Here is a 25304-nt window from a genome sequence, read left to right on the forward strand (position 1 = left end):
CAATCTGAAGTTTCATGAGGAGGAACATGGCTATGGTGTTTTCCTGACTGTACCAGTGGCACTTTGGTTTTCAGAATAATGTCTTCTCTATCATGGAGAAAGCAATATGTCCCTTGGTTGTAGATTCTGTGGTGTAGCTAGCTTGAGGATTTGTTTCTGAAAGTTCAACCTAAAGTTTGTTTCTTCAGCCCTATGGACAATTCTGAAAACTCTTTAATAAATGGTAATAAATCCTTATCTGTTAAGAACTTAGAGAGAACTGTGTTTTCTGCAGCTTAAACCTTATGAAACACACTCCAATGCCCAGAGAGTTAGAAGGATTGAACTCTAATCCCTGTTAATTGAGATGGGAGGCTGTTTTTAGGAGAAATAACAACCATTTTATTTCCATAAGTTTAGTTTGAAACCCTATTAAACTTCCAAGTGTTAATATCAATTAGATAGTTTGGGCTGGAAATACAAAGTTTTAAGTATTCAGTGTATAAATAGTATTTAAAGTTATGAGATCACTGAGAGAGTAAATATCAAGAAACAAGAGGTAAGATTCTTTGACTGAGCCCTGGAGCTCTCCGAAGTTTAGAGACTGGGACAGCAGGCTAGGAGGATGGATGAGGAAGATCTAGCCAAACATACTAAGGAGTGATCAACGAAGTAAGTGGAAAACTAGATGAATGGTGTCCTAGGAGCCAAATGAAGAAATACTTCAAAAAGGAGGGAAAGGTGAGCTATGTCAAATGTAAATATGTCAAGGAAATGAGGACTAAGATGGTGACTGGTTTTGCAAAGCAGAGGCTAAAACTAGCTATGATTGGTACGGCTTTGGCAATTAGAAATCATTTCTTAATATGCTTCATCAGTGTTCAAGTTATAATATTCATGGAGAATAAACAAATAAAGTTATAATATTCACGGAGAATAAACAAATGTCTGGCACTAGGGTGGAATAAAAAATAAGTGTGAATGACTGTGGAAGGATAGTTAAAAACTGAAACAATTAGTACACAGGTTACACCATTAGTATTAAATATCAAGCACACTATTAGAAATTTAAGGAGAAAAAGGCAAGCAGAAGGCCATAGCCCTACTTCAGTAATGGTTTCAATTGTGCGTGTTCCATTATCTTAATGAGAAAAGTAAACCTGATCATGTCAGTAATCTGCTTAAGAATTTCTCCTTATTATTAAGATAAAGTTAAACTTACTAGCAGAATGCACATAGTCCACAGTGGTTTGACCCCTACCTCCCTCTTCAGCCTCATCTCCCTGCTCCATTCCATCACACCTTGGAAGACTAAGCCATCCAGAGCTCCTCTAAGGAGCTCTCACTTCTGTACTTCCCTCTTCTTCCACAATTATTTACCTGCAGAAAAATTTTCCATTCTTCAGGACTCAACTCAGTTGTCTCCTTCTCTAAGCCTTCTCTTGCTTTTTACCACCTTACCTCAGGGTTTAATGTTCATCTCATTTGTTACCAAATCACCCAACATCTCTATACTAGAATCATAGCACTCATCACTAAAAATTGTAATTATTATCCTACTTCTGTCTCCTTCATGAGGCCAATAACCCACATGAGAGCAAGGGCCATGACTAAATTTACTTGTATCTTTAGGACCTAGAGTGGTACCTCCCACAGGATATAGTTAAGTGCTCAGTAACTCCCTGCTAAATGAATAAACAAACAAATAAAGATCATTCAATGGCTTTAGAGCCTTTCTAATATTATTAGGTTTTTAGTAATTTTCTTTCTCATTTTACTTTTGTTACACCTCATGAACATCTTTAATCAGATCTGTTTATTTTTATATGTTTAAAGAGGTATTAAATCTCAATGAAACAGACTCTTAGAATTAAAGCAACCATGACCAGAAAAGGTGTAAACCTACTTGTTGAAGAAACAATGGGAAAGGGCCCAAGGAATTCTCTTGCATAGAGCAAGGAATAGGTGCCCATCTCCTCTTGGCACGCCTGAGAACAGTTTCTCTAGTGTGTCTTGTCTTCAGTACCTGAATTTAGAGAAAAACAAATACATAAATAAACAAAAGCATCACAAGTCTACTATGTGTAAAATAGTGGACAGCTCATAAACCTAATCCTTCTTTGGAGTGTCAGTGTCAGGCATTTCCATGCTGGAGCTAAACCAGTTAATAAAGTCTTTCTGCATTAGAAGGGTAAGAAAGAATATATCCAGATTTTAAAGGTTTCAAGAAACAGAGAATTCTTTTTTGTATACCATTCTAACACTGACTATACTTTCATGTTAGGAAAATCACCACTATATTCTTAGTTCTTCTTGCTTTGTCCCAAATAGAGACATAGAACATATTCTGTCTACAACAATCTCCAGATAGCACTTACTTGTTCTTTTAGTTAAAAGCTCATGCCCTTAGGTCAGAGAAAGAAAATGTATGTCGTTCACTGCCATAGTGCTCTATTTACACAGTCTGATACGGTAGCCCTTGGCCACCTAAGTCATGTGATTATTTAAATTTAAATTAACTGACACTAAATAACATAAGAAGCTCTATCCTTTGGTTGCACTAGCCACATGCCAAGTGCAGAGTAGCCATTAATATTGAGCTATCATATCAAACAGTGCAGACAGTGCCGTCTCTATCACGGGAGAAAGTTCTATTAGACTTTTTAGTGATGTCCATCTCATTTCATGATGCAGCAAGGGAGACATTTTATTTCATAAGAATTAATTAATAATTGCATTAAACATTTACCAAAGCACTAAGCTGTAATTTAAATTAGCTTTATTATTGATACAGTTAACACAGATTAGGTGTAATCCAGTCTAAACCTTTCATCATTTTGTGACTACTTTCATAATGACATTCCTCACTGTAAAGGTTTTGCAGTAAAAAAATTCTGAGTTCCATAATAGAGGGATAACCAAACTGACACCAGTGCACAAAAGACAATAGTTAGAATTTAGAGGTGGAAGAAGCCCTCACAGAGGAGAAATAATTCAGATTTAATAAAGTAAAACCAAAACCAGAGTTCAACAAGTGTTAAGAAAGAGAGAGAGGGAGAGACAAAAATAGAGTGAGAGGTAGAGAGAAGGATAGAAAAAGGGAGAGAGGGAAGGTGACAGGGAGGGAAGAAAAGGAAGGGGAAAAGGAAGGGGAAGGAAAGGAGAAGGAAAAGGGAAGGAATGAAAAGGACGGTAAGAAAATGGAGGGGAAGGAAAACGGTAAGAAAATGGAAATGAAGTGAAAGGAAAGGAAACAAAATGAAAACAAAAGGGGAAAATACCCTATTTATCCTTGTTTCTCTTTGCAACTTTTAATGAGAGTATTTTAATGAAAAAAATGACTAAAATTATTTAATATACTTTAAATACCTTCTTCTGATGTTCTAGCAGCACAGTAACCTCTTTCTGTGTCTGTTTCGTTTTGTCAGAAAGCCATATGGTAAATGATCTTTTCTTATCAGACAGCACAACAGCCCTGGCTGTGTACACTGACCCATTATTTAGAACTCTGAAATCAGGATCACTTGACTGGATGAGGTCTGCAGATCTGAAGCACTCTTTCAAATTAACTGCAAGTAAAAATTTCCAAGTTGTAAGGTAAAAACACATGAGACGAAAAAGTGTGTTAAAATAATTTATATAATCTTCTTAAAAACCATGAAGTGGGATGAAATAAGTCAATCACTTTGCATTTACCAGATATCTTAACCTGTTTTTTACATTATTTAAAAAATGATCATTTTCTTTCAGTTAAAAAATAATTATTGAGGGTATATTTCTATTAAATAAGGTGTTTTAAACCTTTATATGCTTCTAATAGACTTATGAAAATGACCTTCCAATTAAAGATGTGGGCATGTTATAACCATGACAAAACTGAGCAACATGCCCCCAACACACCTGAATAAACATATAGAAGAGTTTCCCTAACAATACAATCTGAGTGTTTAAGATATACCTATATTCAGTGAGAAGTCATGAGCCAAAGAGCAATGGAGTGTATGAGTTTTGTAAAGAGTCATGTTAGAAATATCCGATCTCCGAAATTTTCTTCCCACTGGCACTTTTCTGTACACAATTTCCCCTGGAGGCCCACAATACTCTGTGTGTTCCAAGCTTTCCAAGGCCCCACACTGAAACTCTACAGGGAGTCTTTCTTCCCTGGGATTTCTGGCCTCTAGTAACAGCTAATAAAATGCATATAAATATCAAAATGTACCTGTCATCCATCCCAGTCTTCAACTACTTGTCTTAACATAAAGCAAATGGATAAATTACTACTCAGTTAAGAAACAACCTCTCAAAGGATTCATTTGCTGTCCATGAGTCATGTTTTCACTTTAATTCAAATCTGTCCCAGGTGGAATATTTAGCAAAAATAAATAAATAAATAAACATCTTCAGGGCTGATGACATATTTCTCTCTTCACATTTTCAACAGAATGATAACTTCTGGTTTACTCCCTGGAGGAACATCTCTTATTAGTAGATTCAGGCTAACTCCAAAAGGCAAAGGTATTATATCATGCTCTTTCCAGCCTATGTAAACTAAATTTCTGCTTTCAAAAGATTTTTAAAATTTCTCACCTCTGCCAATTATTTTGTCTGCCTCTAGTTTAGAAGGTACATTAAGTATCACCTTTTTGCAGGCTTCACCAGGAAGACTGAAGATCTAGAATTTAAAAGGTCACATTAATACAGTAGAAAATAAAGATTAAAAAAAAAATCATATCAATAGATGTAAAACAAGCAACTGACAAAGTCCAACACCCATTTATAATAAACCCCCAGCAAACTAGGAATAGAAAGGAACTTGCTCAATGTGATAAAGTTCATTTATGAAAAACAACAACTAACTTCATATTTAAAGGAGAAAAACAGAATTATTTCTTCTAACATCAGGAACAAGACAATGATGTCTGCTCTGCTCTAACTGCTTCTGTGTCTGCTCTGCTCTAACTGCTTCTGTGTGTGTGTGTGTGTGTGTTTGTGTGTGTGTGTGTGACTGAGTCTCACTCTATGGCCCAGGCTGGAGTGCAATGGCATGATCTTGGCTCACTGCACCCTCCACCTCCCGGCTTCAAGCAATTCTCCTGCCTCAGCCTCCCAAGTAGCTGGGATTACAGGCTCCCGCCACCATGATCAGCTAATTTTTATATTTTTAGTAGGGATAGGGTTTCACCATGCTTCTATTTAACATTATACTGGAGCTTCTAGCCAGGAAAATTACATGAGAAAATAAAATCAAAAGCATCCAAATTGGAAAGGAAAAGGTAAAATTGTTTCTATTCACAGATGACATAAATTTGTAGACAGAAAATCCTAGGAATCCACTAAAAAACTGTCTAAATAAATGAGTTCAGTAAGGCTACAGGATACAAGATGAACATGTGACTGCATTTCTGTACACTAGCATTGAAAAATTTGAAAACTAAGCAAAAAAATTGATTTGTAGCATATAAAGAAGAATAAAATACTTAGGAATAAATGTCATCAAATAAGTATAATATTATACACTGAAAACCATAAAACATTGCTGAAGGAAATTTTTAAAGACCTAGATAAATAGAGAGATAGCCCGTCTTCATGGCTATTCCCCAAATTAATTTACAGATTCAATACAATCTCTATAAAAATCCCAGATAACTTTTTTTGAAGAAATTGAAAATTAATCTTTCTAGAAATACAAGTTACCCAAATAAAATTGAAAAAGAAAAAAAATTGAAAGACATATTTACCAATTTCAAAACTTACTACAAAGCTACAATAATCAAAACAGAGTGGTGCTGGAAATAGAATAAATATATAGATGAATGGAATAGAACTTAAATCCCAGAAATAAGGCCTTACATCTGTGGTTAGCTTCCAGACATTTCAAGAGAAACAAATAGTCTTTTCAACAAATGGTGTTGGGGTAATTTGATATTTTCCTGAAAAAAAAGTGAATTTGAACCCCTACCTCAAACCATACACAAAATTAACTCAAAATGAACCACAGACATAAATGTAAGAAATAAATGATTTAGAGGTAAACTTGAGAGCAAATCTTTATGATGTTGGGTTAGGAAATGATTTATTATATACAACACCAAAAACACAGTGATAAAGAAAAGTTCTTAAATAATACTTATTCAAAGTAAAAACTTCTGCTCTCCAGAAAAATGCCACTTTCTTTACAAAAGTGAAAAATACAAAAACTCATAGAATAGTTTTTATTTATTTATTTTTTTTTGAGACGGAGTCTCGCTCTGTCCCCAGGCTGGAGTGCAGTGGCGCGATCTAGGCTCACTGCAAGCTCCGCCTCCCAGGTTCACGCCATTCTCCCGCCTCAGCCTCTGGAGTAGCTGGGACTACAGGTGCCCGCTACCACAACCGGCTAATTTTTTTGTATTTTGTAGTGGAGACGGGGTTTCATCGTGTTTGCCAGGATTGTCTCGATCTCCTGACCTCGTGATCCACCCACCTCGGCCTCTCAAAGTGCTGGGATTACAGGCGTGAGCCACCGCGCCTGGCCTGAAGAAAATTCAAACGAATAAAGGACTTGTATCGAAAATATTTAAAGAATTCCTGCAACTCAATAATAAAAAGATAAATAACACAGAAAAACGGGCAGAGGATCAGAATAGGTATTATCCAAAAAAAAGATATTAAAATGGCCAAAAAGTAGATGAAAAGTAGATGCCCAACTTCATTAGGTTTTAGGGAAATGGTAATCTAAACCACAATGCAATACCTATTTGCTAGAATAACTAAAATAAATAAGACAGAAAATAACAAGTATTGGTGAGGATGTCGAGAAACTGAAACCCCTACACTTTGCTGGAGGAAATGTAAAGTGGTGCAGACACTTTGGAAAATAGTTTGGCAGTTTCTCAAAAAGTTAAACATAAACCTATATGATCCAGCAAGTCCACTCTTCCTTAAAGAAATAAAAACCTAAGTCCACACAAAAACTTGTCATGAATATTCACAGTACATATCATTATTCACAATAGGCAAAAAGTGAAAACAATCCATACAACAAAATGTTATTCAGCTCTAAAAAGTACTTTATTAAGTTCTATGCATGCTACAACAAGGATAAACCTACAAAACATACTCAGTGAAAGAAACTAGATACAAAACAACACATACTGTACAATTTCGTTTACATAAAATGTCCACAATAGGTAAATATACAGGAACAAAGTAAATTTCCATGGGAAGTGGTTGCAAATGGGTATGAGGCTTATTTTTAAGGTGATGAAAAACTTCTAAAATTAGATTGTAGTAATTATTGCACATTCTTCAAATTTACTACAATTCACTGAATTGTGCACTTAACAAAGGTGAATTTTATGGAATGTAAATTATATCTCAATAATGCAGTTTAAAACAAAAAAGGACACTGTCATTGATCAAAAAAATGACTTCCCACAATCACTTCTACAAATTGGCAGTGAAAGGCCTTTCAAATTTATAAATTCACAGAAGTAATTTCAGCACAATAAAGTGGTATAATAACCTCAAAGAAGTATTTTATTTCTGATATAATCAAATATGAAACAGATTTCTGCACAAAATTAAAATATTTTAACTCATGGTAACATAACTGTAAATATATGTATATACAAATATATACATTATCACAATTATTCTCATATGTGATCTAAAAATATTGTACTTCTCAAAGATTCACCTTACCCTCACTTGAATTAGTCAGAATAAACAAAAATATCACAAAAATATGGACAAATAGGGCCAACATGTAACAATGCTGTTTAATTTAGATATAATAAGCCAAGAAATCATTTTCAGAAAATAATAACCAGATTGCAAACTGGGACAATGAAGTAATAAGTCATTTACCCTTTTAAAAAAACCGTATCATACATATGCTTAATTAAATATTTTCCTTAAATATATAGTTGTCACCTTGGGATGAAAAATGGTTTCCTTCAACAAACCACCCATTGGTTGAAATATATCATAACTCTGTAGTTAGTATTTTTGAATCCCAAAAAGAAAGCTATGCCCAATATATATTTACTCACATCTCTTTTCAAAATATCTCAGTTAACTGTGAAATATTTAAATCAATTAAAACATAATAAATGCTCAGTGCCCATCTAGATCTTTAAAAAAAATGAACATTTTGCAATTTTTGTTCTATTTTTTAATTAAAATTTACAGATGTAGCTAAAGTCTTATGCCCTATTATATTTCCAACTCTTCTCCAGGGAATAGTGTTTTCAGAAGTTAGAATTTATACTTCCTCAGTAGGATTTTATACTTTTATTATATAGTATATGCTTGTGCCCATAAAATACAAGCTAGTTTTGGGTAGTATGTGTTTATATGCATCCTTTTGCAATTTGCTTTTTTCACCCAATAGTATGTTCGAGATTTTTCCATAAATGTACCACAGTTTATTTTTAGTCATTCTCCTATTGATGGTTATTTAGATTGCTTTTCATTTCTTCTATTACAAATGACACTATGTGAACAGCTCTGCCTAAAGCGGAAATTACTGTGCCATACATGAACATCTTCAATTTTATTAGCTATTGCCAAGTTGCTCTCCAAAGTACTAATATCAATTTCTAATAATGCCCTCAGCATATTAAATCTCTCTATTTCCCTTATCCTCCCTTACAAATAATTTTATGACTTTTCCCATGTTGTCAACCTAATGGCTGTTTTAATTTGCATTTTATTAATTTTTAGTGAGATCGACTGTATTTTCTTGTGTTTATTTGCCATTTATCTTCTGTAAATTGCCTATTCTTCTCCTTTAATCACTTATCTATTGTTTGCACTTGTTAAATTTATTTTTTTTCTTGTAGGTTTACTTAGTTTGCTTTTTAACTTTAATTATGAAATCTTCTGATAAACAGAGTGCTTCAATTTTGTTTTTTTCATTTGACACATCTTTATAAAAATTTTATGTATACCAAATACTCAAAAACTTCAAAGTTCCCCATTGCTCAATCTTTTTTTTTAAAGTAGTATTTTTGCTCTTTTTAGACTTTGACTCTCAAAACAATTTTATGATCAGTTCCCCAAGTTCTGTAAAAATTTATTTTAGGATGTGGATGAGATTCCATTTCCTTTAAATATTAATTTAAAGAGGATTTGACATTTTGACATTTAGGGCTCTTGAGCCTTTCATCCATGAACATGTTTCATTCTCACTTACTTATGAATTATATTTACTTTTTGCTTTCTTTCTTTTTTTTTTTTTTTTTTGAGATGGAATCTTGCTCTGTGGCTCAGGCTGGAGTGCAGTGGTGTGATCTCGGCTCACTGAAACATCTGCCTCCTAGGTTCAAGCAATTCTCCTGCCTCAGCCTCCTTAGTAGCTGGGATTACAGGCGCCTGCCACCATGCCCAGCTAATTTTTGTATTTTTAGTAGAGATGGGGTTTCACCATGTTGGCCAGGCTGGTCTTGAACTCCTGACCTCATGATCTGTCTGCCTCAGCCTCCCAAAGTGCTGGGATTACAGGCATGAGCCACCGCACTCAGTCGAATTATGTTTGCTTTTCAATAAAGCTTTGCAATTTTTGCTCTAAAGGTCTTTCACATTTTTTGTTACATTTATCTTAGATACATTTATTTGTTGCTGTCATGAATGGGATTCTTCTTAACATATTTTTGAGTTGTCCCTTGATAATATATAGAAATCATTTTAAAATATTAAGCTTATATCCATGAAACTTGCTTACTTTTATTAGTTCTAGTATCTGTTAATAGATAGTGTTGCATTTTCTATGTAGTTAATCCTGTCGCTGGCAAAATGACAACGAGGTTTCTTTTCTTTTAATCCTACAAGTCTTTCATTATTGCTCATTTTTATCTGATATGCTTGTTAGGACCTCTTCTGGAATGCTGAATAGAAACACCTGTACTGACCATTATGGATTTGTTTCTAACTTAAAGAGAATATTTTTACAATTTTGCCATTAATTATGAGTCTTTTTCTTTTTTCCTTGTAACATTCATTCATTCATTCATTCATTCATTCATTGTTGTTAGATATGTTTCATTACATTAAGAAAGTTCATTCTTGGCCAGGCGCGGTGGCTCATGCCTGTAAGCCCAGCATTCTGGGAGGCCAAGGCAGGCGGATCATGAGGTCAGGAGTTCGAGACCAGCTGGACCAACATGGTGAAACCTCGTCTCTACTAAAAATACAAAAATTAGCCGGGCGTGGTGGCACGAGCCTGTTATCCGAGCTACTCAGGAAGCTGAGGCAGGAGAATCACTTGAATCTGGGAGGCGGAGGTTGCAGTGAGCCAACCTCCAGCCTGCACTCCAGCCTGGGCAACAGAGCAAAACTCCATCTCGAAAAAAAAAAAGTTCATTCTCTACATTCTTAGTGTGCTATGAGTTCTATGAATTCTTTTGAAATGAAATGTTTCCACTTTCTTGAAATAATCAGTTTTTCTCTGTTGATACATTTTCTCTGTTGATACTATGTTAAAATACAATAATAGACGTTCTAATGTGAACCCATGTTTCCTTTCCTGAGATAAGCCTTACAAGAACATAATATATTTATGTCTTACGAATATATTGGTTTGTTTTCAATTTATCCCATTTCACATATTTGTCTGTAAGTGAGATCAGGCTACTATTTTTCAACTTCATACGATCCTCATAAAATGAGTTAAGAAGAGTTCTGTATTTTTCTGTTCTTTGAAACAATTTACATAAAGTACACTGTTCCATATAATTTTGAAAGAATTAACTTATCATAAACCTGGGCCTGGTGGATCTAAAGAAGTGTGTGTGGAGCTTTCTGACTTCTAATTCAATTTATTTAATGGTTATAGGTCTATTTAAATTTTGTATACCTCCTCAAGTCAATGTTGGTAATGTGTATTTTGTAAGAAGTTGTCTGTTTTGTCTGTATTTTCAAATTAATTGGAATTATCTATTCATATTACTTTACTTTTTAACATCTGTTCTTTCCAAAACTATACTTCCTTTTCATTCCTAATATTGTTTTATCCATGCCTTTTCTATTTTTTACTTGCTCAATTAGAGTAGGGTTTGTCTATACTCAAGAGGTTTAGTTTAGTTGATACCCTCTATTGCTCATTTCTTTCCTTTTTAAAAAATGTTCTTCGTAAAATATATTATAAATACCAAAGATTACATATAGCATGTGTGTGTTTTAATAAGTAATAAAATGAACATTAGGGTACTCACATTCAAGGTAAGAAATGGAACACTACTAATATTTTTAAAATTCCTAACTATATAGCAGTAGTTCATTCATTTTCATTGCTGCATAGGATATTATTAGAAAGAATGTACAGTTAATGCATTAATACAACTTTTGAAAGGGATAATATTCAATAGACTTCAGTTATAGGATGTTTCTTGAAACTATGAAGTCATTTGATACTATGTTTTTGTGAGGTTTGGATGCCTTATTGAAAATAAAATAAACTAAAAAATGTAAAGACACTAGTATATTAATGATGATGAACTAATGACCTTTAAAGATATTTTATAATAAAAATAACTTCTGTATACAAGAATGCCCATATTTTAAATTAAAATATAACAAAGTTTAAAAATGATAGTATAAAGTATTACCTACTGCAGCCTAAGCAAAATAGTTTTGTTGCATTTTATAGTACTAAGCAAATTGTATTAATTGCATGATAGAAATCTTATCAGATGAATCATTAAATCCTGACTGAAAAATTTAATGCCAAAGAGAGAACAAAAATTAAAGGTGTTATCTGCAGTTGTTTCACTTTTACCCCATTGTTTAATTTTATAGTAAATACACAAAGTAGGCTTTCTAAAATGACACCCTACTTCAGTAGAGAAGAAAAAGAATGGAAATTTATGGAATGTCTTAAATGTGAAGTGGATCTTCTGGGTTAAACACAATAATTACAGAATTTTAAACTCTTCATTTCTCCTGTGGCCATAAGTCTTCTGCAGAATGGAAATTTTACCTTTCAAATTCTTACCACTTCAAAGGTAAATTGCAAGATTTACTGCTCTACATTCTCAGTACTTAGATGAGTCTAATAAATTTATTTCTACCCAAACTCATTACAAGATAGGAATTCCACCTATCATACTTTCAAAGGAAAGTATGATTAACTACAGGTCACCACAGATACCATATATGGAACAGGACTGCCATGGGAATTACAACAGGATCAAAAAATGTGCATGAGCTTACATTTATTTATTCAGAACGTGCTTCCGTATCTAGCTGTATCTCAATAGGAACATCAACAATCTCCTTTTAATAAGGTAGCTGACAATGCATCAATCTAAATATACGTATACTATAATTTTGACTTTTTTAAGCTTGCAGTTTTAAAACTAGTTTTCATCTACTTCCTTTATTTGCCTTAATCTTCTTGTCACAAATGTAAAAGTCTTTAGAAATTACTATCCTCCCTTTTATTTTAAAATGATGAATATATCAAATATTACCAAGAGCAAAAACATCACAAGTTTTTCTGGTAAGGACTCATATTATTCACATTAACCCTATCAAATATAAAAATTTGGATGCCTATTTATCAACATAGATTGCAGGCAGAGTTCATATACTCCAAAGAGGAAAAGTACAGATTTGAGGGGAGTTATTGCAAACGTTTCAACTATTTTAGTTCCTTTAGAAGAGGAGCCCTTTTAACAAAATGATGGATTAGCTGTGTCCAAGTATGTGCCATTTATAATGTATACTAGATAACATAATTCTTAAAGTGGATTTGATAACAGTATTAACACATATTTTTAAAAGAATCTTATTATTTGTAACAGGCAGAAGACAACTGATCTCATGTAAATTAGTTTCCACCATCCCTAACAATTCTGGTTACATTAAGAGGAGAAAACACTTTCTGAGGCAATCAAAAACTTACAATAGTGAGTGAGATGCTCTGATATACTTCTTTTTTTTAGTATCTCCCTGTCATTTTTTTTCCTTTGTGCATGTGATTATTAGAAACTGTATTTACACCTCAGAGTGTGGTGGGGTACAGGGTGGGAAGGAGATACAGGAAAAATGCAGAATGGGAAAATTCCTCAACCTGTTGGGCTGCTTACTGGGAAGACTAAAATTTAACAAGTCTCAGATTCTTGTTAAAGACTTGCTTTGAAAAGCTGTCTCCTTGGAACAAGCAATGTTTTAAAGATAAGTAATGGTTTAAAGATATCCATTAAAGTCTCTATAAAATGAAAAGTGTTTCTAAAATGCCATGTCATTAATATTATATTGAAAAGTTGAGAGTCGTATGGGTCAAAAGGAGGGAAATACATACATGAGATGGTCAAGAGAAGTGTTAATTTACCCATCTGGTCCAAAATTGCAAGTCTTTGTAAACTGACAATTGCAGATGAAATAAATTGTCATTTGCTGTGCACTTTCCGGTATTTAAGTCTCCAGATACAGAATTCAACCTAAACTCAATGGAATTATTTTAAAAAAAAAATCTTAAACGAGTATGTCATAGATCAAAGCTGAAGCTTCCTCCATTTAGATTTACGCGCACCTTCTTCCTTGCCACAGCCCGACACCCCCACCCACGCCTTGCCGGGAAAGCTCCTGGTCTTCCATGGCCTCTGGGAGCCTCGAGCGAATGCGAGAAATTCTGAGAGCAGCACCCGTAGTTTCGTTCCCCCATCCTCAATCCCTTCGTAAAGGAAACACAAAACCCCAAATGCATGCTTGTAAAGTGAAAAGCTGAAAACGCTTTTAAATATATTACAAAAGAACACATTCTGTAAGCCGTTTCCATTTGTAGTCATTTAATAAGCTCAGATACTTTGTTGGAACAGTTCCTGGGCAAATGGATGCGCTTATTTGTCCAATTCCTTCTCCATAAACATATCGTAGATCATAACTACCAATCCCATATTCATATCTCGCTGACCTAAAGGGAGGACAACCCTTGGACCCACTCCCACTTGCCAGGGTGGACGGCCAGGAAGCAGTAAGAATCCGCGAGACCAGATTCGGCTCACTACCGACGCGGGTATAGACCTCGCTCCCATCGGACCCCATGCGCATCCATGGATGCGGGTAAGTCGCGGGTCCGCGGCTCCTTTCTGGGCGTGCGGAATGAAACTCTGTTGCAGCCTGAAGCTAAGCGTGTAACTGCGCCGCCACAGTTCCGAACACTTCAAGTCGCCCGTGTTCTCAGAGCATCGCCTCTAACTTCCTCTCCTAGAGGATTTCGTCCTGGGCGGCAGGTTTCCGTAGACTCGAGACCCCAGGCTGTGCTTCGGCCGCGCAGTCCTCCCCGGAGCCGGAGTAAGTACCACGCAACCCCACCGCATCCGTCATCCCCCACCACTGTCACCCTCTACCAGCCTCCACACCTCGGTAGCATCCCCAAAACACAACACGACCCCAACCCGCATTCTGGCCCGGTCTTCCCACACCTTCGCGCCCCCGGCACATCCCGCCCCCGGCTGGGTGGCTGGCGAGGGTGGACCGCTTGGGTGAGCTTCTGAATACCCTTTAGGGGAGATACGGAGAAACCCACTTCTCAGGGGCAGCCCCACCAAGGGACCCAGGGACACAGCCCCGGCTCCACTCACTAAGGAACCCATCCAGGTCAACTGGGACCCGGAGCGGGGGAGGGGGCAGCCCCTAAATCCCATTTCAAGTCTGTGCTTTGAGATCTCAGGGATCCTCTCCACCCAAAGGCGCCCTCCAACCACCAGCTCCACCACCTGGGGAGAAGCGTGAATCCCAACCCCCTGCCCAACCCGCGACGGCGCCCGCCAGAGCGCAGCGAAGCCTGAGCGCGACTCAGAATTCCAGCAATCCAACACGGTATCTCAAAACAAAAAGCTCAGTCCAGAGTCGACCCGCAAGCACCCGTCTTCTCTCCTCACTCCTGCAGGCCCGAACTTGGGGCTGCTACCAGACCTGCAGCATTGATCTGAGCCGCGGTTGTCACGTTTCGGCCCGCTTTGTCCCCAGTTCCGTGCAGCGTCCAGGGCGGATCCACCCCCGTCCCCACCCCAGCCCTATCCGGCGAGATCTGGCTTACCACGAGGGTCAGCAGCAGATGCAGACGGACGGCTCCGCGCACGGAGCGCCGGAGCCCAGCGGCGGCCATCGGGATGCCGGGCGCCAGGGCCAGGAGAACGCGGGCGCCGGGAGGGTGCCGAGAGCGAGACCTGCCGAGGTTCAGGGCGCGGGAGGTGCTTTTCTCGCCGCTGCTTGTTTTTAAGTGTCTTTGGCCTCTCTCAGGCTTGCCTGGCCGGGAGCAACTTCACTTCTGAAACCGGATTGGACCCAGAGGACGCGGAGAGGCCACTCCTTGTTATTTCTCAAGTTTTATCATCGCCGGCGCCGCTGAGGAGTTGCCCGAGCCTGCCCCTCTGCTCCCCAGCACCCACCCGGGCGTTCGCGCTCGGGAAAGCGGTCTCTGGCACACCCTCTGCCAGCTCTCCCACGCCCCTCGTCTGCCCCGCGGCGCTGCCGCCCCGCCCGGCCCGCAGAGAGGCCCTGGCAGCCCAGATCGTCCCAGGGCGGCCCCATCGCCGGCGCTGCGCGGTGCATCTCAATGCAGAACCCCAATCCGCCCGCAGGGATCCCTGCCTCGACACGGGCTCTGCTGGATGCCAGGAACACCCTTGTCGTTGGATCAGCGGATCTCCCCTTCGACGTCTGAACAAACTCTGCCAATGTTTTCAGATTAAAGCAAGATACATGTACTGTATTCTCTCCAGATTTGACTAACATGACAAAATACACGACAGAAGGAATTTATCCCAAATGACATGATAAACAGGTTTTGGCATGTCAGAAATTAAAACCAAATTTAAGAAATTCTAATCTAACAATTTTTACGCACCCAAAATATGAGTGACTACACTCAGCGCTCTATTAACCGTCAGTTTGGGGGACTCATATGAACCTTCTAAAAACGACTTTGTTCTTAGATGTAAATTATTGGTTTACTACTTACTGGTACCAAAATGAAATTTTTCAGGTGGTCAAAGGAATATCTACCACCCAAAATCTTCTAAAACGAGGCTTACAGACTCTACATCATGCAACGACTATTTATCAGGGCCCAAAGTCGGCCAAGCTTTGTGTGAGGGCATGGAAGAAAGGAAATGCATAAAATCCAGTTCCTGTGGGAAACAATTCAAAGTCAGAAAGGGACGAAAGACAATCATTCCTAGCCCAGTAGGCTACACTTTTTAGTAGAGATGTCGTTTGTAACACCAGGGCGACATTCTCTTATTTCTCCCTAAACTGAATTTTATGTTCCCCGAGCTCCCATCTACTGGATTCAGGAGGAAATCCCTCTCAGACATGAGATACTACTCCTCGAAGTCCATTCAAAAGTTCCAAGGTCAGGAATTTCAGACAGCCAATTAATCATGAAAGGGTGTTAAAGACCTTCATTCATCTCACTCTGGCTCAAGTCTAATAGACTCCTCGTCGTCTAAGCCATGTATTCCCTGAAGTCTGGGGCTTCCCTGAAATTCATGAGGCTCAGCTTTAAGGGCTCAGACACTCTAAGTTGAGCTTCCCAGTGTGAATCTCCCAGGCACCCGTCAGTGGAGGTCTCTGTATGGAAGAGCTCTTCCAGTCTCAGAGAAAGTTCTCCAAACTTCTCTCCACTCCAGCGTTTTCACCTCCCATCTTCCACGTGCCTCCAGCATGACCTCAGAGAAAGCTTCTCAAAGTCTCTTCCAGCCCCCCAGCCCTCAGAAACTCAAGTAGAATGGTTTTCTTGAACTTAGATGAGTAAAGGAGATGGCTAGCACCAATCTCCCTCGCTCACCACTTTGAATTCACTGTTAGAGTGAAGGGTTGAGGTGTTAAGGCATTTTAGAGGAGAGGATCTAACTTAGCTGAAGAAAGCTTTGAAGAAGCAAAATGTTGCGATAAGCCCAGCAAAGAAAAGGGAAAGGGTAGGAGAATGCTCCAAGATAACACAACATCAACAGGACATGAGAAGCTCTGGAGAGCCTTGTGAGAGTGCCCCAGGCTAAGAAAGCAGAAAGGGGTTGGTTCAGAATGGTTACATGGAATGGCTGGGAATTCGGTTAGAAAGATGGTTCATGACAAACCATGCTGAGGAATTTAATTTCATCCTGACAGAAATGGAGAACCATCCATTCAATGTGTGAAAAGAGTTAGTAACTACTGTTACAAAATTGTCACTTTTGGTGAGTTTGCACATATGAACCCATTTGTGCTGTAATATGGCTTTCTTTAATACCTAGGGAACGAAAGACTTTGAAGTGTTTTTCTTTATTCTAACTATTCTTAGTTTTTCTATGATTTCAACTTTATCTTCAGATTTATGAGAGTCTGGCCTGGTTAGGACTGTCCTTTGAAAGACTAAAACTCTAAAATTGCTATCCTCTGGTGGTTTTGACTGTGCTGTGTAATAGAGGATATTTATTGTTAAGCCTACTGACTAGTATGACAATTGCTGTGAGCTTCCATTTTTAGCTTCCGCAAAATAAAAGTTGTAGGAATCTGCTTTAGAAAAACTGGAAGAAAACATATTATGGATATTTTTAACTTGTATTGCAAAATTCTAGGTGCAATATGAACGTTAATAACTGAATGTAGTATTAGTAATGATTTTGGAATTTCCTGTTTGCCCACCATGAGTATATTAATCTAAGTCCTAATAAAAAGCAATGCATTTTTATCATATAAAGAAGGATCTTTACAGACTACAACATAAATATGACTTGAGGATAAATTAAATTGCTTATATTTTTTGCTTATATTTTTCCCATATAAATTATGATTTAAAATAGTTTGTTGATTTTTTTTAAATATGAGCTTCAGTTTAGATATAGTTAGAACTGGATGCTTTCTATTATAAAATTAATTTTAAATCATCATGAGGTATCATAAAGCATAAAGAGTTTTCTGAACTGTCTTTATCTTAATACCCTATCCCTCAAACTGCAAAGTCAGTTGGAAGTCACTGCTGAAAGGGTAATGAGCCAAAATGGGAAAATAATTTATTATTTTCCCTTGTTATGTTCTTAGTTTGAAGGGTAGGAGCAGCAATAACAAAGGATCAAAAATGGGAATTGACTTTAGACTAAAGAACAAAACTTCAGGAATTCAGATGAATTGCAACATTTTCAGCAGAAAGCAAACAAGATAATGAAGAAGAGTACTCTTACTCTGGACCTATGAGAAATCTCTGGCTATGGAAGAGCTAACTAATCTTAGGAGGTGGGACCTGACCTCTGGCCCATGAACTAGGCTGCCTTGCACAACTCAGCACCAACAGGTGCTAGTCTAACACACCTACTCATCTCGGTGGCTTACCTGGAAGGAGACATGGCAACTGTAGGTTTCCTCAAACACTCCTACAAAATACTGCCAAGACAACTGTACGATGTTTGAGACAAACTTAAGAGAAAGAGCAGAGGAATTTATGCCAAAAAAAGCTTGAATTAAAAACAAGTAAAAGATTTGTTTACACCTGCGGCACAAAAATGAGTTCCACCATGGGACATGAACTCAGAAGCATGTTTGGAATATTATTTAGGATAAATAGCTGCAGTGTAACTAGAGGCTCTGCAGATTTCCCAGAGCACTATTGAGAACAGCCATCACATTTTGGTCATTTCAAAAGACTGCTGGGGCCTTGAGGATAACAGAAGGTTTAAGTCAAAAGTCAATTATAAATATCGCATTGCTGCCCACTACCAGAGCCATCCTAGAATCGCTGTGTGCCTCCTTCTCACCTATTTACCCATGGCAAGCACCTAATTAGCACTTAGTGCTAATTTCAATCCAATGGGAATGCTACTCCACCCAGCAATGAGGACCTCAACTCTAGATCCAAATGACCCTTGGCCTCCAAGGACATTTCCCCTTCCCCCTATTCTGCTGTGGGTCTCCTCATGTCCTCACTTCTCATCCTAGGATTCATATCTCCCCAGAATGACTGACAGTAGGACTATCCCTTCCTCTCAGGAGAAAGCTCACACCCATCCACAGAAATGTGACTTTCACTATAACCTTGGCAACAATCATTCAAGAGTCGGACATTTGTACGTTTCTCAAATTCAGCATTATCCAGTCTAAGTAATACTATTACAATAGTTTAATCCAAATAGGGCGTGCCAAGCTCAGAAAGGTTCCCTTCCAGTCTCTCCTTGTTAATTAATGAGTCAAGATCTCTTACAATGGGGTTACTCTTCCTCCACTAAAATCTTCAGACTCCTTTACAAATATCCTCTTCTCCAACCAGTCCTTTTAAGGAGGGAGGAGCAATCTTCTAGTAACTTCCCACTGGCTGGAAGGAATGGTAATTTCCACACAAAAGACAAAACCCTATTGTGTGAGTGATAACTTCTTATAGCAACTAAACTAAAGCCATATAACAAAGCCCTGATACAGGGTGAATTTTTTATCCACCTCATCTCAGAATCATCACATAATTCTTCACTTTGATTTCCTCTAGAGTGAAAAATATCTTTCCACTGGATGAGACTGCAGTTTCTCCTGCATGTTCACGTCTCCAGGAACTCACTGTATGCATCTGTCTGTTCAAAAGGCATTGCTCAAGAGTGAGGGTTACAGGTGTGAGTGGGCTGACTGCCAGGCTTCATGTGTCGTTGATCCCAGCATCATTCCCTGATTCACTGCCCCATCAGTCTTCTTTTTTCTCAGAAGTTCAGGATGACCATTCCTTAACATCAGCCTGGAGAAGTTGTGTATCCCCCAGCTTAGATGCCTATTAACTAGCTCTGGAGCAGAGAGGCAACTTTTGCCACCAGCTCCCCATAGGCTAGCAAATTATTTAACTCAACAGTCATTTATTATTAGTTCAAAATTACATATTAATTAATGCTATTTACCTCAAGATTTGTTCATCTTGATTTGTCTTTTCTTTTCAGCCTGCCCAGTTTCCCAAGCCTTTTGTCTCTAGATGAGGGGTAGCTTTCTACCAATTAGCTATTTAGTGTTCATTGAGTAGGCGCAATCCCACAACAATAACCCGTTCTTTTCTTGCATTGCTTTCAAGGCTCATATCTGCATCTGTCTTTCAAATGTTATAAGCTACACCCCTCCCTAACTGTTAAGCACTAGTCTTGACTTAGACACATCTATGACGGGTTATACCAGATCTCTGTTTCTCTAAACAACTCTAATACAGAGGTCCTGCCTGAACATTTAAAAACTGAGGAGCTAGTAATAGTCCTAGTAGGTTCGTAGGCATGTATCAAAAAGACTGTTTTGTTCCCCCTCCTAGTAAGATTGCAGCATTCTTGATAAGTTCAATAAAATTGGTTATTTCTCCCTGTTTTCAAGTTCTGTTTAGACAATGGCCAAGGAAAGCCATGAACTTACTATAATCCTTCACTTTTCAAATGAGACTCCCTGACAAAAATTGTCCTGCTAGGCCCCTGAAGTAATCATTTTTTTAAGTTTCAGAATACATATATTGGAGAAAAGACATCTGCCAGAAGAACTTCTTTATTTCCTGCTCAAGACAATATTAAGTAGTGATCAGATTATTATCTGGACCCTCTAATAATGAATTATGTGCTAAATTGCTGTACTGTCCCAAAGATCTAAGAAGAAATTAGAGACCTTGACCTGCCCCCCACTCCTCATATCCTAGGATGGGTGGAAAAAAAGAAGTTGCAAACAGACAAGCACCATGAATATGATCATGGCATCTTTTCGCTGTTATGATGAACTGCCTTTCTGTGATAGTCCCAAGATAATTGACATCAATTTTGGCCAGTCTTAACATCTCCTTTCTCACTTGCTACACTGAGAGTTGGGCTTTTACTCTTCAGAGGGATTGGAAAGTGATTAGCACACACATGTTCTTAAAACATAAGATAAAGAATATCTTATTTTCTACCACATTCTTTATTACAACATATAAATTATTCTCACAATAAGGTGGTCTGAGCCTTGCTCTGCCAGGCTCTCCCAGTGGCAGTTTTCCAAACTCATCAATTCACAGAATTAAGTATTGTATTACGGCCATTGGCCAGAAGTAGGCCAGATTTTTTCTCCCAAGATTCTCTAAGGGCCTGTATCCTATTCCTCCCTTGTACTCTTTGTTTAAATTTTGAACAAATGAGGGAAATGATCTTTAATTCACAATAAATATTTGTATTGGGCTATTATCAAGGCAAAAAAATGAAATTATTTCAGCAGCAACATAATACTATAAAAATGGCAAGATTTGTTCCAAGAATCACAAGGTTCCAAGGCGGCCCAACCTAGGGACTCTAACCCCTTCTGCTTAGAGACTAACTGAAGTTTTGAATTATTTGTCGACTTGTTTGATGTAGTCGCCTTGGGATAGGTCCATGTGTTTTTCAAATCTCTGGCCTCTTAATCTTGTAAAACTGGATAATTTCGAAAATTATTTTTCCTTTTCCATTTGATCCAATTATTGTGATCCATACACCTATTCCCAGCCAGTTGGCCAAAGAATAATATTCTTGACCTTTCTTTCTTAATAATTTATATATAGTAAAATTCATAGGCCATAAATGTACAGTTCAATGAGTTTTGACAAACATATATGTCTATGTTACCATCATTCAGGTTAAAATATTTCCTTCACTCCAGTTCATACTCATCCCTACCCTGGGGCAACCAGTGTTCTGCTTTCTGTCACAAAAGAATAGTTTTGACTTCTCTAGAATTTCACATAAATGGAATCACACGTTGCATTAGTTATCTATTGCTGACTCAGTTTTTATCTACTAGACATCACTTGTGCATTACTCCAAAATGTAGTGGCTTAGAGGAAGGACTTATCTCACAGTTTCTGTGGAATCCAGGCATGGCTTGGCAAACCATATCTGGCTCAAAGGCTGTCATACAGGCTGCAATCAAGGTGGTTAGCTGGGGCTGCACTCATCTCAAGGCTGGATGAGGGAGGATCTGTTTCTAAGCTCACTCATCTAGCAGCTGGCAGACGTCCAGTTGTTGATGATTGTTGACCAGAGACATCAGTTGCTTGTCACAAGGGCCTCTCTAGGGGATCAAACAACACGGATACCTGGCTTCCCTCAGAACATGCGAGAAAAATAGAGTTCCAAAAATGGAAGTCACAGTCTTTTTGTAACTCAGTATCAGAAGTGACACCCTTTCACCTCTGCTGAATTCTATTGGTAGAAGTAAATCACCAGGAACAGTCTACAGTTAAGGAAAGAGCATTACACAGGGAAGTGACATCCAGGAGGCAGAGATCACTGGACACCATCTTCAAGGCTGAATGCCACATGGTATCAATGCTTTCGTGTCTGGTTTCTTTCCTGCAACATATTTTAAATTAATACAATGTGTTTGAATATATTAGTAAGATATCAGTTTTTATTTCTTTTGTATTTATATCTACTTGTAGAATTACCTGGTCATAGGATAGATGCTATACTCAACTTTAATAAAAACTACCAGACCAATTTCTTACTTCTTCCTTAGTAATATATGTGAATTTCAGTTGTTCTACATACTTGCCAACACATTTTTGTCAGTCTTATAGTTTTAGCCATTGTGGGTATCTCATTGTGGTTTACATTTGCATTTCCCTGGTGACATTATGTTTCATTGTGTTTGGAATTTTCTCTGATGGCTATTGATGTTGAGTAATTTTTCCTATGCTGATTTTCCATTTGTAAGTACAATTGGGTTGTTTGTTCTTTATTGTTTTGTAACAATAATATTTACTAAATGTTAATGAAAAGTTATTTATTATGTATAATATGTACATTATTTAAATGTTTATTAAAAGAAATTTCAGCCTGGCCAACATGGTGAAACCCCGTCTCTACTAAAAGTACAAAAAATTAGCCGGGCATGGTGGCAGGCACCTGTAATCCCAGCTACTCGGGAGGCTGAGGTAGGAGAATCACTTGAACCTGGGGGGTCAGAGGTTGCAGTGAGCTGAGAATGCGCCATTGCACTCCAGCCTGGGCAACAACAGTGAAACTCCGTCTCAAACAAACAAACAAAAAAAATTAAATTTTGTGCACTTTGAATGGAATTATCTTTTATTTGTTAAAAACACAACTTGAATTTTTCTTTCTATTCCTCCTTTTCATAAGAACTGTGAAAGTCCTTGTTTCACAGGCTAAATTTATAAGTAGAAAGAAGAAGGCAAAATTATCTTCTCTAGAGCATTACTATCTAAATTTTTAAACCAAAGGACCCTTTAAAGTTTTGTTGTGGTTGCCAAGATAAAATTTATTGTCGTGAAAGACAAAGGCCCAGCTCTGCAAATGACTCAAAGGTGTGGGAAGTTTCAGCTGCACCTGGGCCAGAACTGACTAAGGCCTGTTACGTCCACAAGTGAAGTTACACATTTAGGAGCATTATCATCAAGAGGAATAGTTCTGAACTCTGGCTGCATGTTGGTGTCTCTTGGGGAGCTTTTAACAAACACCAGCCACCAGGCCCCACCTCAGAATCCACCTCAAACCAATTACATCAGAATCTTTGGGGATGGGAGCTCTATATTGCATGTTTTATGTTATTTAAAAGCTTCCCTGGATACTCTAATGTGCAGGTCAGAGAGGCAATTCTCGTTCTAGATAAATTATTCTCAAAATGTGTTTCCATAACCATTAGCATGTGCACCACTGGGAACCTGAATGTTCTTTACTGACTCTGAAATGTGATGACAGAGATATAAAACCCATGAAATGATGAGACCAATTTTGGAAGAATTCTGGTCTCTGGGTTTTTGTAAGAAGAAGTTTCTTAACCCTTTTTAAAAAATTGTTTTATTTTGATTTAGAAGCACATCTCCATTCACCATTTCTTAGCCTTCTTTGCAGCACTTATATAGTCTGTCTAATCTGTGTTTTAACAAGAAAGGCTTAGATCTACTTTTGCATACTTAATGAGGTCCTTTCATGGTAGGCATAACAAAAGATACTGTAGTTCTACCCCTTGTATTGCCTGGACTGTTGTTATCTGTACTCCATTATTCTTACTTGCAATGTCTCTCCTTTGATTCAAACAAGTTTCAGTAGAAACCTACATCAAGAAAGTATTTATCCCACATATGCATTCATGTCCAGATCTTTCCTATCTTTAGTGAAATATTTATGGCTAGAAAGCATCTAATGGTTCTTTTTCCCGTGTGAAGGAAAAGAGTATTTATTCTAAGCCCTGGATCTTGATGTTTTATATGGCTTCCACGTAGACTATACTTGCCATTAAGATTTTCCTCTGTTTGCAATAGACAAAACTCTCACAATTTACTTTGATGTCCACAGTCATTAGCAGAAAAAAAAAGTCCTCACATTATTTTGGTATTCTTTTCTTACTTGGATAGCCAAAATAATTATCTAACGCTTTAGTAAACATGGAACAAAGAAGGTGTTTCAACTGTCTTCATACTAAATGCGGCAATACAATACCTTATTAGTCAAGGGTTTATGCCAGTCTTGAAATCAAACCCTACTTCTCTTTGAAATCACTCTATTCATCTCTACTTAGAGGTTATGGGTTTTGTTTTTGTTTTGATTTGTCCTAATCTCTTTCTTTAGCTCACACTTTGATTTTTTTGTCTTTCTAGCTCACACTCTCAACTGGAACATTAATAATGTTATCGGGCCACATGTAATTAACAATGATGACCGCATAATGCCTGAAACAACAATTTTCTGACACACCTCTTTTAGGAAGATCAAACAGCCCTGACAATTGAGCTAGTTTAAGTAACCTGAGAAATGGGTATTTTAGAGAGGATTCCTGGGAAAGATTTACTGAGATACCAACTTTGGTTGGAGACTTGAATGATAGAAGAGATTGATGACCTGGAGTAAAAGCATTCTAGCCTGAAAGAACTGCAAGTATAAAAGCCCTGTGCAAATAGCTGGGTATGTTCAGAGAACATAGAGAAGCCCACAGGTGCTGGAGCAGAATTGAGGTAATGAGGGGTATTAGAACAAGAAGTAGAAAAAAAAAAGATAAAAAACAACTCAATGGCCTAAAGAGGTTAGGTTTTGTTTTAATCTCATCTGTTCTTAAAAGCCACTGAAGGATTTAGAGGGTGGCATGACCTGATTTATACATTTTTAAAATCACTTATGGTTGTTGCAAGAACACAGGTTGTAGAAGGCAACAAATGGCAGATGAAGTAAAACTTGGATTTGTAATATAAAGTGAAGTTAGACCTCACAGGACAGGGTTATAGATTGGAGATGGGTTGTGAGAATAAGAAGACTAAAACTAAAGGGTGCCTTTCAAGGGTCTTGGACTAATTGTGTGAATAGAATGAAAAAATGGGGAATATTGTGAGTGAAAATAATTTGGGCTAAGAATCAAGGGGTTTTATTTGAACATGTGAAATTTGAGATGCCTAT

At 37.7% G+C, this 25304-nt stretch overlaps 1 protein-coding gene across 2 annotated transcripts in view; it reads right to left on the reverse strand.

Moving 5' to 3' along the window:
* Nucleotides 1-15507, reverse strand: part of DSC3 (desmocollin 3) — a 53798-nt gene extending 38291 nt beyond the window's left edge. For both annotated transcript variants that reach the window (XM_002828138.4, XM_003778958.4), the window contains exons 1-4: nucleotides 15005-15507; nucleotides 4567-4651; nucleotides 3349-3548; nucleotides 1886-2005 (exon numbers count right to left, since the gene is read on the reverse strand). In XM_002828138.4, coding sequence (XP_002828184.3) covers nucleotides 1886-2005; nucleotides 3349-3548; nucleotides 4567-4651; nucleotides 15005-15073 — 474 coding nt within the window. In that variant the 5' untranslated portion in view covers nucleotides 15074-15507. The remainder of the gene's footprint in view (nucleotides 1-1885; nucleotides 2006-3348; nucleotides 3549-4566; nucleotides 4652-15004) is intronic.
* Nucleotides 15508-25304: the final 9797 nt, after the last annotated feature.

Source organism: Pongo abelii, chromosome 17 (genome assembly GCF_028885655.2).
Source record: "Pongo abelii isolate AG06213 chromosome 17, NHGRI_mPonAbe1-v2.0_pri, whole genome shotgun sequence".
In the NCBI taxonomy this organism is placed as follows: Eukaryota; Metazoa; Chordata; class Mammalia; order Primates; family Hominidae; genus Pongo; species Pongo abelii.